Source organism: Molothrus ater, chromosome 3, assembly GCF_012460135.2.
Source record: "Molothrus ater isolate BHLD 08-10-18 breed brown headed cowbird chromosome 3, BPBGC_Mater_1.1, whole genome shotgun sequence".
In the NCBI taxonomy this organism is placed as follows: Eukaryota; Metazoa; Chordata; class Aves; order Passeriformes; family Icteridae; genus Molothrus; species Molothrus ater.
The window spans coordinates 59525268-59538734 of NC_050480.2; the positions used below are offsets into that span (position 1 = coordinate 59525268).

Below are 13467 nucleotides of genomic sequence, written 5' to 3' on the forward strand. Positions count from 1 at the left end.
CCGCACGCTCCCCTTCCATCTGCCCCTGGTCACGGTGTCCCCGCCGCCGGCCGGCGCTGAGCGGAGCGGAGCCGAGGGCAGCGAGCGGGGCCGTCCCGATGGCGGGGACTGCCTGCGCTGCACTCGCAGAGATGCGCGGGGGTCGCGGCCCAGCCGCTCCCAAACCCGGCCGGTCGGAGAGGGCGAGGTCGATCGGGCTGTCCCGCGGGGGGGGCCCGGCCCCGCCTCTGCCGGGCGGGGCGGCCCGGGCCGAGTGTCCGCAGCGGCCCCGGCCCAGTGTCCGCAGCGGCGGCGGCGGCGGCGCGGGCAGGGCCGGGCACGGCCGGGGGGCGAAGGCGCTGCCGCCCGAGGGGCCGAGAGCGGTGGAGCAGCAGCGAGGAGCCGCTGACGGAGGAGTCCCCGGGGAGCGGCTCCCTCCTCATCGCGTGTCCCTCCCGGGCGGGGAAGGTGACCCGGGAAGATGGTGACCGTGGTGACGAAGCTGGTGCACTACCTGCACCTGAGGTAAGGGCGGGCGAGCGCGGCCGCCGCGCTGCTCCTCCCGCCGGGCGCACACCCGGAGCGAGCGAGCGGCAGTGGCGGGGCTGTCACCCCGGCTGTCACCGCGGCTGTCACCCCGGCTGTCACCCCGGCTGTCACCGCGGCTGGGAGCGGGTCCTGCCCCGGCCGGGCGCTGCCCGCCGCTCTCCGCTCTGCTCCCTGTCCCGCTCTTCCCAGCGGCTCCCGAAGCGCGTCTTGCGGCGCCGCAGGACAGCGAGGCGCGTTGGTGGAAAACGCCCGTTACCTTCTAAAGTCTGGAAAGTCAATGTCCCTACCCCTTGTGTAGTGTAATTATACTAGCATGGATTAGACAAATTGAGTATTTAGTTTTGTTTTTTGTTTGTTTGTTTTTTTGTTTTTTTTACGAGTTCTGTCAGGGTGCATTACTAAGCCTAGTATCATCTATTTCCCTAGTATCATCTATTCTAATTTAGCCGGCAAATGCAAATATTTTTGCACTGAGTGGAGGGAAAGCAAAAAAGTGCGCACTCCTGGTGGTGTTCTACTTGTGTTTTGTTGAATCACAGTTTCTCCCCTGTGTATGAGCACTTGAATGTACATCAAGAGAGTTGATCGAAAACTTAAATAACATGTATCAAGAATAGCAAACATAAATTTGATTTCTAAACGTAATGATATTTTAGTGAAGTATTTTCACGTAAGGCTGCTCTGAGAGTTGATTTCATCACCTAATTTTTTTCAAGTTAGCCATAGGAATGAGTGGAAAAAAGGGCAGTCAATTGTACTGTAACTTTTTATTGCTATGATTTAAGACTTGATTCCTAGAATACGTGCACTCTGTAGATACATTTTAAACAATTACTGGAATATCAATACTTTAACATGAATTGCATGACAGAAGAATGTAATATCACCAGTTTTACCTGGGTTTTTTTCCCACTAATTTAACTGCTACAATTGTTGAACTTATTCTCTAAGTGACCAAAATCACAGCTCTAATTTTTTAAATTTGTGTGGTTTTTTACTGTGTTACTTTGCTGGGCAAATAGAGAAGGAAGTCCAGAAGGAAAAAGCCCCATCCAATTCCATACTCCTGCCTTTCTTCTGTTGTTCTCCTCTAACAGTGATTATTTGTTTAAAGGAATATTCCTGCTGATTTTGAACCAGAGCTTCATGACTCTATTTGCTTTATAAACATCAGATTAAAAAAATCTCAGCCTCACAGACTTCATAATATAAAGGGAATTAGGAAACAGCAATTAGTGCAGACAGTTGAATCAATGCAGCAAAGCAAAAAAGTTATGTTCTTTTTCCAGTGGCAGCCTGATCACTGTCAAGTATTTTGTAGATATCATGAGAAAAGATGCCAAAAGGCTGACAAGTTCAATGAACTTTAAGGATGCTCTTCTCCCACCGGATGAGCATCAAGGCATTGAGAAGGAGTGAAAAGCATATCTGAAAGTTTATCAAATGCCTAGTCAGTGCCCTGGCTGAAGGCAGAATTTGAGTAGTTTAGTGCTGGGTGAAAGAAGTCAATGAAAAAAGGGAAGATGTTAAGAAGTCAATCAATTTGCTTTTATATGAGAAGTAGAGCTGTTGGAGATACAGCTGAAAAGGGACACAGTAAATGCAACATTTGAAAGACTGAAGGTTATTAGTCCTAAATAAACACGAGTAAGAATTAATTTCCATTTGTGAGTGCTAAACAAGAGGATAGATACTTCACTGAGTATGCTGGAGTGCTAAATAGTGGCAGTACCTGTTAGGATATGAATGAGCAAAAGGTGCTCCCTAAAACCAGTACCCATTAGCAGGACAGGAAAGATTTGCACATTTGGTCATCTTTAGTGAGTCTGTAGGCTTAAAGTGTGGATTGATTTTTTGCAAGATCACATAATACTTTTTTACCCATTCATGTCACAAAATCATGAGAGGTAGGGGATAGATGTTTCATTCAATATCAGTCAGACATAAACAGCTATTATAATTAGGTATTAACAGGTGCATATTATTTGCCTCCTTCAGTAAGTGCCCAGCAATATAAAAATGAATCTAGAAAAGTAATGTAGAAATGAGTGCATACATATGAAATTGTCTGACTTATTCTTGAAATACTATGATTTCTGGTTAAATAATTTTAGTAGGCTTCTGGATAGCCACATCATAATATTTATTTTACTGCTCATGAGAATGGAAGTAGCTGAAACCCAAATAACAGCAAGGAACCCAAAAAAATTCACTCTCAGTCTGAGTTAAGAATAGTAGGTTGCTGGTGTGATGGCAAAAATGCTTCTCATCAGCATTATGCTTTTTTCTCACCCTAGGCAGAACTGCTAAGGATAAGTTGTAACTCCTGTATTCTGTGTATATTCTTAACCATTGAGTCCCAGTCCATGAATTTAATTTTAGGGTTCTGCTACAGTTAAGTGAATAAATACTATGCTAGTATATATTAAGAAAAATATATTTATATATTAAAATTGTACTTCATAAATTTCTAAGAATAGAGTTTATGACAAGATTGGACTATGATAATAAAATAGTACACTGGGCAGCCCAACAACTACTGTAATCAGATCCTTAGAGAATAGTAACTATGCCCTTAATTCAGGTCTTACTGAGAAGTAGATAATTAATTCAAATCACTTTAAAACTTGCACAGTTAGCAGAAATGTGGACATCATGGGAACCTGTCTTTGAATTTGACACCTTGCAAAACTCAGGATCCTGAAGCTACAGGAGTAATATTAAAACCTTGGGCACTAAACAACTGTTCCAAAAAGTCCTCTTTCTGGAAATCAGAAGTAAACACACTGAAATGCAATGCTCATGGTGATAGAAGAAATCATGTAGCAGTACTTGCTCTTTTATACTTACCTCAGCTAATTAACCCTCATGGTTCTGTACCATGTAAACCCCATTCTGCTGAGTCATAAACTTCTGATTAGTTTCAGTCAGACAAAAAGCAGGCTCACTGAATGGGAATGGATCAGCCAAGAAACTAATTGTAATACTAAATAAGGTTCTCAGCCAGGCGAGATGCTTTCATATCAATATACTTAATGTAATTAGCTCTGTATAAGTAAAGATTGTGCACCAAGTGAGAGCAAAGCAGTGCACAAAAAAAAAAGAAATGAGCAATGATTCTTGAGAACAACAAACAAAGGAGATGGCAGCAGATAGAGCAGTTTGCAATGACAACACTAGGCAACACAAGCAAACTGAAGACAAAGATGTAGACTTATGAATGTAAGACGTTCATGAGGAGAGTGAACATTCGATGCTACCAAGGAGATTTCCACAGTAAATTGTATTGCAGAAATTCAAACTTAAGCATGGCTGGTATTGTTCATTTTAGGAAGTGCCAATTCTTAAGCTACACATGTGGAAAAGCATTGTCCCAGGCTTGAAATGCTATTTTGGAAGTTCAATGAATTATTAGTTTTCACGACCTCTCTCTGGAAGTGGCCAAATGAAATACAGTAAGATTTTTAGTTGAAGCAGCATAATAATAATACTATTTTGGAGCTGTCATGAGATCCTGCTTTTTTATATGAAATTTTTATATCTTTAAAAAGCTGTCAACAAATAAAAATCTTCTGCTGACACTGTCAGTTACATCTTACTTCATCCCTCTGATTCCAACAACTTAACACTCACTAAAAGGTCTCACTTAGGTTGTGCAGCTTTGAAATATACGCGATTTTAACAATCTGCTTCTTAAAAATGCATGATTTGAGTCTGCATGGTTTGAGATATGGCTGATGGACTGAATCCTGCCTGAGCAATGTTTATAACTGGCCTGGCACATTTTTCTTAATGGAGGCTTCAGTTCCAGAAGTTTGGACAAGAGACTGTACTGATGCCCCTCCAAGACCTCAGCATATGGTGGTGCATGGTTATCTTGAGGAAGGAGCATCTTCCCTTATCCTCTCTCCTGCGAGGACGAAGAAGCAGAGGAAGGAACACCGCTACCTCGTGCTTAGAGGTCCAGCAGAGGTTGAAGCTGCTGTTACAAGAACACACAGTCTGGACCTCATGGTTCAGCATCCCTGGTACCATAGTAGGGGTTTCCCTGTTAAATTTTTTAAGAAGTTTCATGTTTCTCTTAGAAATCTCTTAGATTTCTGGGCTTGGTACTAGTGTGGCCATCTGTGGTGATCAAGTAAAGGGCACAAAGGGTTCTGCTGAGTGCTGCAGGGGAGGTTATAGAGCACAGGTATTATTTTATGGCTCCTTATGCTCTTGCAGTAGCATACAAACGGTCTGCATGGACCATTGGCTGTTCTTTTATTCTTACCAGCTCCTGCTCTCCCCTTAAGCCAAAGGTATACTTGTGAATGATTTCTTTGATTCGTAAAATTATACATTAAAAAAAATATATTTTGGGACACACAGACCTGATGTTGTTGACTTCTGAAGTTCTTGAATTCATTTGCTTTTAGAAGCTTAATATGTCCTTAACATAAGGGTTTTTAAAATATATATCTAATGTAGCCCCTCTCTATTGTTCCTTATACCCTGCTGTAGGAGCACAAGACATAAGGATGCCAGATTGAATAAAGAACTTTCTATCTCTCAGAGTGCTACCTTGCAGCTTATAAAAAAGCCACTGTCTTTAATCCACTTCATAAACATACAGAGCTTTTTTAAAGATTAGGCTGTTTGTTCTTCTTGATGGGTGTGCTGGAACCATGCTCCTCTTGAAATTTAGAAATTAATTTCTTATTTTATACGTACAGTTGCCAGTGGAAATTTTCTACGTATTTCTTTTGTATTGACATTATCCATTAAAGGAAATTGATTTTCCCCTCCAAGCTATATATGTTCATGAGTACTCACAAGCAGGAATTTTATTGTTGCTTTTTAGCTGCTTGTGCTGGGCAGACTCTTCCCTTTTCCATTGTCCACATTTGACCGCATCTTTCTTGATTATGAGTGATTAGAAGCGACACTATAATTTTACTTAATGTGTGATCAATGTCTGTGATATTAAAAGTCTGCTCTCTAGCCTGATATAGCTAGATGTACACAAAACTGCCTATACCTTTTTATTCTGTACAACACTGTGTTTGATGGCTGCCTTATGACCGATTAGTATCTGTCATTTCAAACTGATGAGCCCCCTGGCTTATAGGATAAAATGTAGTTATTAAGTCTATTAAATTCATGCACTTTTGCATGATTTTTTATTTTTTCAGTCCTTTCATTAAGCCATTTTTCCTCTATAATATCCTGGACTTTTTCTAAATTGATATCCTTAATGTTATAGTATCAGAAAATTTCACATTCTTCTTTCTGTGCCAAAGTTATGAATGAAAATATCAAATAATAAGATCATTAGTTGGAGGGAACCCAGAGAAATCTTAATAGGAAGACTCCCTCAGTTCATTGGTTTGTTTTTCAATGTAATGTATTGCTGTCTCTTTTAAGATAAGTCCTTCCCTCGTTTACAAACTTGCACTGTTCCCACTGTCCCGTTTGTTTAGCTCTGTATGTAGTTACAGTCCTTATGTGTTCCAGTATCAAATGCAATACTGAAGCCATAAAGGATTTGTCTCCTGCAGCCCCTACTCCTTAACACATGTTATTTTAATATTAAAATCTGTTTTTATCTTGGTAAAGGTTAATAATGCCTTGTATTTTATCCCAGTTTTCGGTTTACCGTCGTGTCTCAAAATATGCTTTCCTTTGGAGCACTTAAAAAAGACTTGCACACTGTCAAGCTCAGAGTAACAGGTGTAAAGCTGCCAGTTTTTCAGTTTTTCTCTTCCTGAATTATATTTGTTATGTTATGTTGACATTCCCTGGTAATATGGCATCACTTGAGTTGATAGATTATTTTAAGCACTTACTATTGAATTCTTAGGGAAATTATTTCAATATCTAGGACAGATGATTATCTGTTCTCCCTGCCTTAATTTTACCAAACCTTAAAAACTTTGCTTCTTGCTTGAATACAATGTGGTGTTATCCACAGATTTTCAGGACTAGTCTGGCTTTTGCTGTCATTATCCTGACAGATTATTGAGTTGGGAAGTTTTGGGATGGCCATGCCAACATTATCTTTGATCTCAACTTCATTCTTACTGTGCATCAACTTCGTTGCCATTTAATTTCTCTTTTTCTCTGTCCTGTCAAAGAATACTACACATAATTTAATTTATATTGTTAGGTGTCAAGACCTGTCAGCTGTCAAGAGCCTGCTTGACTTTTGGCAATTTTTACTTTATCCCTACATTTTTGAGTTTTAAGACACTGCTTTCTTGCCATCCCCTGCTGCTCCTCCCTCCCTCCTCCTTTCTTGTAGACCTTTTGCTCATATCTTATGCAGTATTTAGATAAATCCATTTATTTTCTCAACTGAACATGCTGCACACTTGTCAGATCTTTATGGAGCTCCCAACCCTTTTCCTTCAGAAGATACTGAACATCTGAGAAACCTGTGGTGAGGCTGTGGAACAAAGAACTCAAGGTCCTTAGGCTTGGGAATCATCTGTTCATAAGCCTGAACTCTTATTTTTATTTAAAACTGACAATCAGAGGAAAAAGCATGCACTCAGCAAAAATCTGTTAGTAACTACATGCTGTTTAAAGTTGTCAATTCAGCTCATTTTGACTAGAAAGGATTACTAAATGATTGTATTTCCAGCTCTGCAAAGAGCTCACCCTCTTCCATCAGCACTTTTTGCTAAAGAAAAGGATATTTGTTCATCTCTGCTTTGAAATGGCTTCAACCACTTTCTGACCAATCTATGATAACTGACAAAAGAATTCTCAGAGTGAATGAAGAGTTGCAACCTAGCAGTTTTCTATCAATTGAACTTAATTCCATCTTTGACTAAAGGCCATCACTGATGTTTTGTTATCTTTAATTTCTCACCATTCTGCTCCATGGGATACCTCCTGGAATCCATACAAAGGCAGGAGGATTATCAGAGCCCAAGGAACATGCCCTGGGACACTCACCATTTCAGCTTCTCATTGATGAGAGGGCTTGCCAGGTGCAATAGAAAGGGAGATACTTGTACTGTTTGGAGGTGGAAGGCGACCTTTGCCACCAGGGGAAGGATGGTTGGCAGATATTTTCCAGACAGCATCTCCTCTCTCTGATACTACCTGGCAAGCCAAGCACGGCCTTGGGTGGGCAGCCCACATGGTGGCTTTTCCAGCACTGGAAAGGAGATGGCTGCAGTAACTGTGAGCTTGTTTTCCTCATTGTCTTAGGGAGTGCAACAGTATGTGTGGCATACACATAGACCTTCATTCCTTCACTATTCCTGCTCAGATACTTATTCCTTCAATCCTTCCTCACATATCATCTCAGCAAAACTGACTGCAGTAAGAATTGAAACGCCTAATATACCCTTTTTTCCCTGCAAGATTGATCACTAGAGTCAATCGATATTTGATTTCTATTATGTAATAAGTTTTTATCAGCCACATTCTTCCATTGTACTGTCAAAACTTCCTTCATAATCTCTGGATTAAAATAAAGCAGCCAGTGTGGCCGTCAGAGTCCATCAGCTTGGAGGCAAGGGTTCCATCACTTCAATAATTTTTCTTTCTGTACCATAAAGATCAAAATAAGAAACAGTGCTGTATGAAGCAAGATTTGAGATGTCAGAGATTTAAAGCAGGAACAGTGAAAATTAATAGAAAGTCAACTCAAGAAAATAACACAGACAAGCACATTTTACTTACTAGAAGCCAGCAACCCATAAAGAGCTCTTGGGCACTGTGTCCCACTGAGTTGCAGAAATTTAAATAGTTATCTGATGGAGGAATTAGGAATCCAGACATTTTGTGGACATACTGATACGTGAGTCAAGCAATGTCATGGCAAGAAGTTGGTGACTTTGAGAAAAAACAGCATATAGTTGCATTTGTAAAAATTATTCTTCCTAGGGAGCATAGTAACAAGTAGTGACTCCCTAAGAAGTGCATGCCAATGCCATTAAAAATGTCCACCTCAACTGAGAAGCAGAATACAAGAAAAAACAAAAAAAGGGTCAAGAATGCCATTTGGAGGCAAACTCAACACAAAGATGTCCAGCAGAAAGGAAGTAGTCATAGGTATTCAATAAATTTAATGTTTTTAAGAACAGAAATGCTAGTGCTTCATGTCTGCTGAAAAATAAGCTTAAAGTCAAGACAAATATAATTGTCTTGACTTAAAAAAAAAAAAGATATTTTTTCTTATTGTATTTGATTCTGTTCTCAAAGTTGGAATGTCTGTAGGTAGTGAAGTGGTCAGTCTCCTCATACTCATGGCAAGGGCATGCATTGACATTGTAGACTTCATCATAATTTCTGAGACAAAATCAAATGGCCTGGGGATTTACACAAAGTAATGAGAGCCAGACCTACATCCCCTTGTTTACAGGTATCTTTACCTTCATTTCCTTTCTCCAGAATTGACATTTCCTCTATCAAAAATGAGAGAATCCCTGCCCCTCTCTACAGGTGCAAGCCAGCCCCCATGGTCCAATCTATAATGCTATCCAATTTTTAAAGTTTTCTCCAAACCCCAGATTTGGAGCAAAGGGTGAGTGTAAGAGGAGAACTGATCTATAATGTATGTTTCCTGTAGGGAATTTTAATTCTGTGAAAAGGATTTAGGTCCTGTCTGTTCTTCCCAGCAGAGAAACATATGGCCCTGCATTTGGTGGCCAGCACTAGCAACAGATTAACATCTCCCATAAATGCTACATTTTGCTATTATGACAGTAAATGCTATTATACCTGGGCATAATGAGACAAGAGATTTCATAGCTTTTCACAGAAAAGCACATATTCTCTATAAATTAGGGACATGGTATTGATTTTTAATTACATATATAAGATAGAATGGTTTATATCTCCAATAATCTTTAAAGGCTGCCATCTGCCTCTAGACAAACTTAAGAAGGAAACCTAATTTGGATAAAAACCTGCTTGGATAGTTAATTCAGTTAAGGGATCAATTTCTAATAAAATTGAAGGATTGGGCTGTGTGATAATCCTTTGAACTACCTGCAGCAGCAAATTTGTCCTTAGCTTTTCTTTCCCACACTGGCTCTCAGCTTTCTGGTAAGTGAGGTAAAGGTGATTTACCCAGTAAGGTATATAAAAACTGACTGAAACAAAATTGAAAGAATTTTAAAATTACTGCTGTTGTAATAAATTAGTAAGAGCAGTAAAACTCATCAAAATTTAGATGATAATAATAAAAGAACTTTAAAATATGTAGTAGTGATATGAGGTAAGTAGATGTTTTTAAGATTTATTTAAAAGTAAGAATTATGAATGCATGCTCATGTACATGTACTCCCTGGATATGGGATCAACAAAGGCCTTCAGTGTTATGGGACAGACACACATGAAATGAGGACAGAACAGAGGTGTTTAAGTAAATATCACTTTGAAATGTCTTAGTCTTTCAGAACTGTGTTTCTGCTCCTAAACAAAAGCAGTTTCCATGCAATGAACTCCCTGGTATTTACTGACTCCCCCTGCACTCTGTGCCCTTAGCAATTTCCCTTGAACTCTTTTACATAGCAGAGTATAAGGTCCAGATCAATTTGATAAGTAGGAAATCATAATGAGCTGTTTATAATAGATTAAAGTGCACTAAAGGATGTTATGTTTTCTTTCAAGGTGTCTTTAGAGCTAACATAGAGACATCATTTTAATGTTCTGTGCTTCGTGATGTTGTCAATTTAATGGCTTACATCAGATTTGTAAATCCTTCATGACATTTTTATTAAAGGAAATATTACTTCATCTACTGTGCTGCTAACAGCAGCATTTAGTTTCCCTAGGTAAATGAAAAGTTCAGAGCAGTGTCAGAGCTTAGCTACATTAGCCATTTGTGGTGAAAGAAAAGCCTCTATTAATGCTTATGCACTAGAATTAAGATGACTTGAATGCTGTAATCCTTCCTGTTCAGCTATTGGCATCATGCTGCCATCTGACAACAGCTGTTTCCTTCTTAATCTGATGGAAAAAAATGGTGGTAATTGTTACTTGCACCATTACAAGCTCAGTCGTTCCATTTTATGTTTTAGTAAATATGAACAGTGTTTCATAATAAAACCCTGTTTAAACCTCTTTAATGTATCCATGTGTTACATATAGTATAGTCTTGTTTATTTTTGCTTCAGTAAGTACCCAAAGACCTGACAGGCATTTTTCTGCAGCAGCATTTTACTTTTAGTTCCGTAGTTAGGAACAGCAAGATCCAAAACTTGTCATGAGGAAAAAACCCAGGCATTTGGGGCACATAAAAAAATGAGTAAGCACTGCATGTCATGACACTTTGAAATCACCATTCTTGGCAGAAGGCCAAGCATGGAGTTCTTAGAGGCTTTTGAAGCTACTGGAGCTGGAGGGTCCTGCCTTGGAGCTGGAAATCAGGCTGACATCCCTGCATTTCCTTACAGCTGCTACTTTCAAGGCTCAAAAATGTGTTTGCCTCACCTATTCCCTGAGCTTCAAATTGTGGGGGTACTTAGGTAAATCTTGGAGTTCCAAAACTCGTCCGTGAGAATCAGATTTGAACACTTCTGGAGCACAGTCCCATCATAGGTGCTAGTTTGTCTGACAGCTACTGGTATGCCCACATATATTGAATACATTTGGTATTGGACATAAAAGCTTGCTAAATGACAAAGTATTCCTTGAAAGCAGAAGACTGAGCATTTGTATTTTTTTTTAATGCAAAACTCTCATTTTGAGCTGGTGATACACAGAATAGTGACTACTGTTGGTTGTGAAGCTGGAGAATTTAACTGACGATCTTGTCTTTTATGTGTTTCCTGAGTTTAGCTTGGGAACACAGTGGAATTCAGACATGGATAAAGGGGACAAAAAAAGGGTCACACTAAAAATCAGGCAAAATTAGGCAAATAATTCTCTACCTTTCAAAATTATGAATTTTATTTTAATTTCAGGTGAAATCCTTTGTATAGAAAGCACAGATGTCAATATTTACAAGAACAACGGAAGCTACAGAAGGCAGCTGGTTTGCACTCACCATTACCCAGCACTGTGTGTACGTGTGCTGTAGATCACCCCAAGGGTACAAATCTCTCTGATACACAGGAAAGGGGGAAAGGATTATGTGATTGTGGGATTAGGAACTATTTTTCTCTGATCCAGACAGTTATTGTGAACAATTCTAATTATTGGTGGCAGAAATACTCAGAGTCATCCCAGATCTTCCAGCAGCAGAAATCCCAGCTTCTGGAGAAAATGAACTTTGGTTCAAAGTCTCCTAAAATTCACCTTCTCTAGCCCAGTAGCTGTTGAAAGCAAAGCTGGTGTCTGTTTTGCAAAACACAAAATATTGTGACTAGCAGGATAGAAAGGAAAAATGGTCCTGATCTTCTGTCTACTCTTCCTATCAGATATGCACTCTGAGAAACAAAGTTCCTTAATGTTTGCAGTTGATGGTTCCTCAGGCTGGAACACCCACCCCGTGAACTGGCTGCACAGAGACTGAACTTCTCACTCCTTCCTCTGGAATTGGTGCAACTATTAAGTTGTAATTCAGAGGATCTTTGAACCTACTCTTGTATTAGCTAAGAGCCATGCTGAGATTGTTAACTTAGCAAATCACTTGATTCTGCAGTTCTCCTTTGTGTTAGCTGCTTCCAGTAATGAGACTTCGCATGCAAATACAAATAGTTGGAGCAAAATGAAAAACTCTAATAGATAAAATTAAATATTGCAAGTATTTTCATGACACTGCAGAATGTATGAATAATGATAAAGTGTTCAGGAATGAAATGGGAGGAAACAAACTATGGAATTCTTCACTAATATTAAAGATCTGTTATGTAAACTGTATTTAATGCCATCTTCAAAGAGATGAGTTCTTGGGAGTATTCTCAAGGGGATTTGTTTTATTTGCTCCATCTAACTTGGTTTAATCTGAAGTAAATAAAGTTTATTTAAAATACATTCTTAGGTTTCAGTCCTACTGACTCAAACATAACACCAAAACCAAACAATCAGCAGGACAGTCTTTGGGCATCAGTATGAGCTGGATTATGAGCTCTAGAAATGCCTCCAAATGTAATTTTTTGAAGGATGTGATATATACCGACATTTTACAGTGAGAACGGATTTTTTTAAGGAAGTGTTCTAATCCAGATGTGTTCTAAATATTTTTACTTTTAGCCATAGCAAAATGCATTTGACAGTTTTAACTCATTATCTTAAAATACTACTTAGAAATTCAGAGTGATGCAGATGTCTTTCTCTTTGTCCACTGACATTTTTGATATTTACATTTCCAATCAGGGCGTAAACACAACAGTTTCGCTGACTAAAGTGCACTGTTAAAATTTAAATGCATGTTTATTTTGTGAATACATAATTCACTGAATTAAGATAACACTGAACATCCACTATGAGCAGGGAACATGGCTTGCAATTTAGAAAGGGGCCTGTGTTCTGCAGATAAGTACACTGTCAGTGTTAGTCTATGTTTAAAATGTTTCAGCTACAGGGGTTAGAGTTGAAGAATTGCTTCATTTCTGCAAAGCTGGAGCAGGCTTCACAAGATCCACGACTGGGAATGAGTTCCTGAGAATTGCTTGTGACAACTGCATGTTAAATGTGATCCAGATTTCCTTGAAAGGTGATGGTTTTAAACCTAATCAGGAAGTTGTATCCTCAGAAAGTTCAAGAAATTCAATCATAATTAAATAGGATGTGTTACTTTTAAAAAAAATAAATAATGCAGTATAATAAAGATATTTTTTCTAGTGTTTTATAGTGAATAATAATTTCTATTTTTTGTCATTCACATGCATTTACATTACTCTCATTGTTGCAAGGAACAAGAATTATTTTAAATTATGGCCTATTTGAGCATAAAAGTAGCTCTACTGGTATGGACAGAAAGTCCATCTCCTTGGTATCCTACTTGTTTAAAAGACACCCATAAAAGAATTTTAAGGAAGGGGCAATATTCCC

General features: G+C 39.2%; 1 protein-coding gene across 1 annotated transcript in view; it reads left to right on the plus strand.

The window, feature by feature from the left end:
• The first annotated feature begins 406 nt into the window (after positions 1-406).
• Positions 407-13467, plus strand: part of ARHGAP18 (Rho GTPase activating protein 18) — a 95391-nt gene continuing 82330 nt past the window's right edge. Inside the window, exon 1 of the mRNA XM_036404581.1 lies at positions 407-504. Within this exon, the coding sequence (XP_036260474.1) occupies positions 461-504 (44 nt within the window). The 5' untranslated portion in view covers positions 407-460. The remainder of the gene's footprint in view (positions 505-13467) is intronic.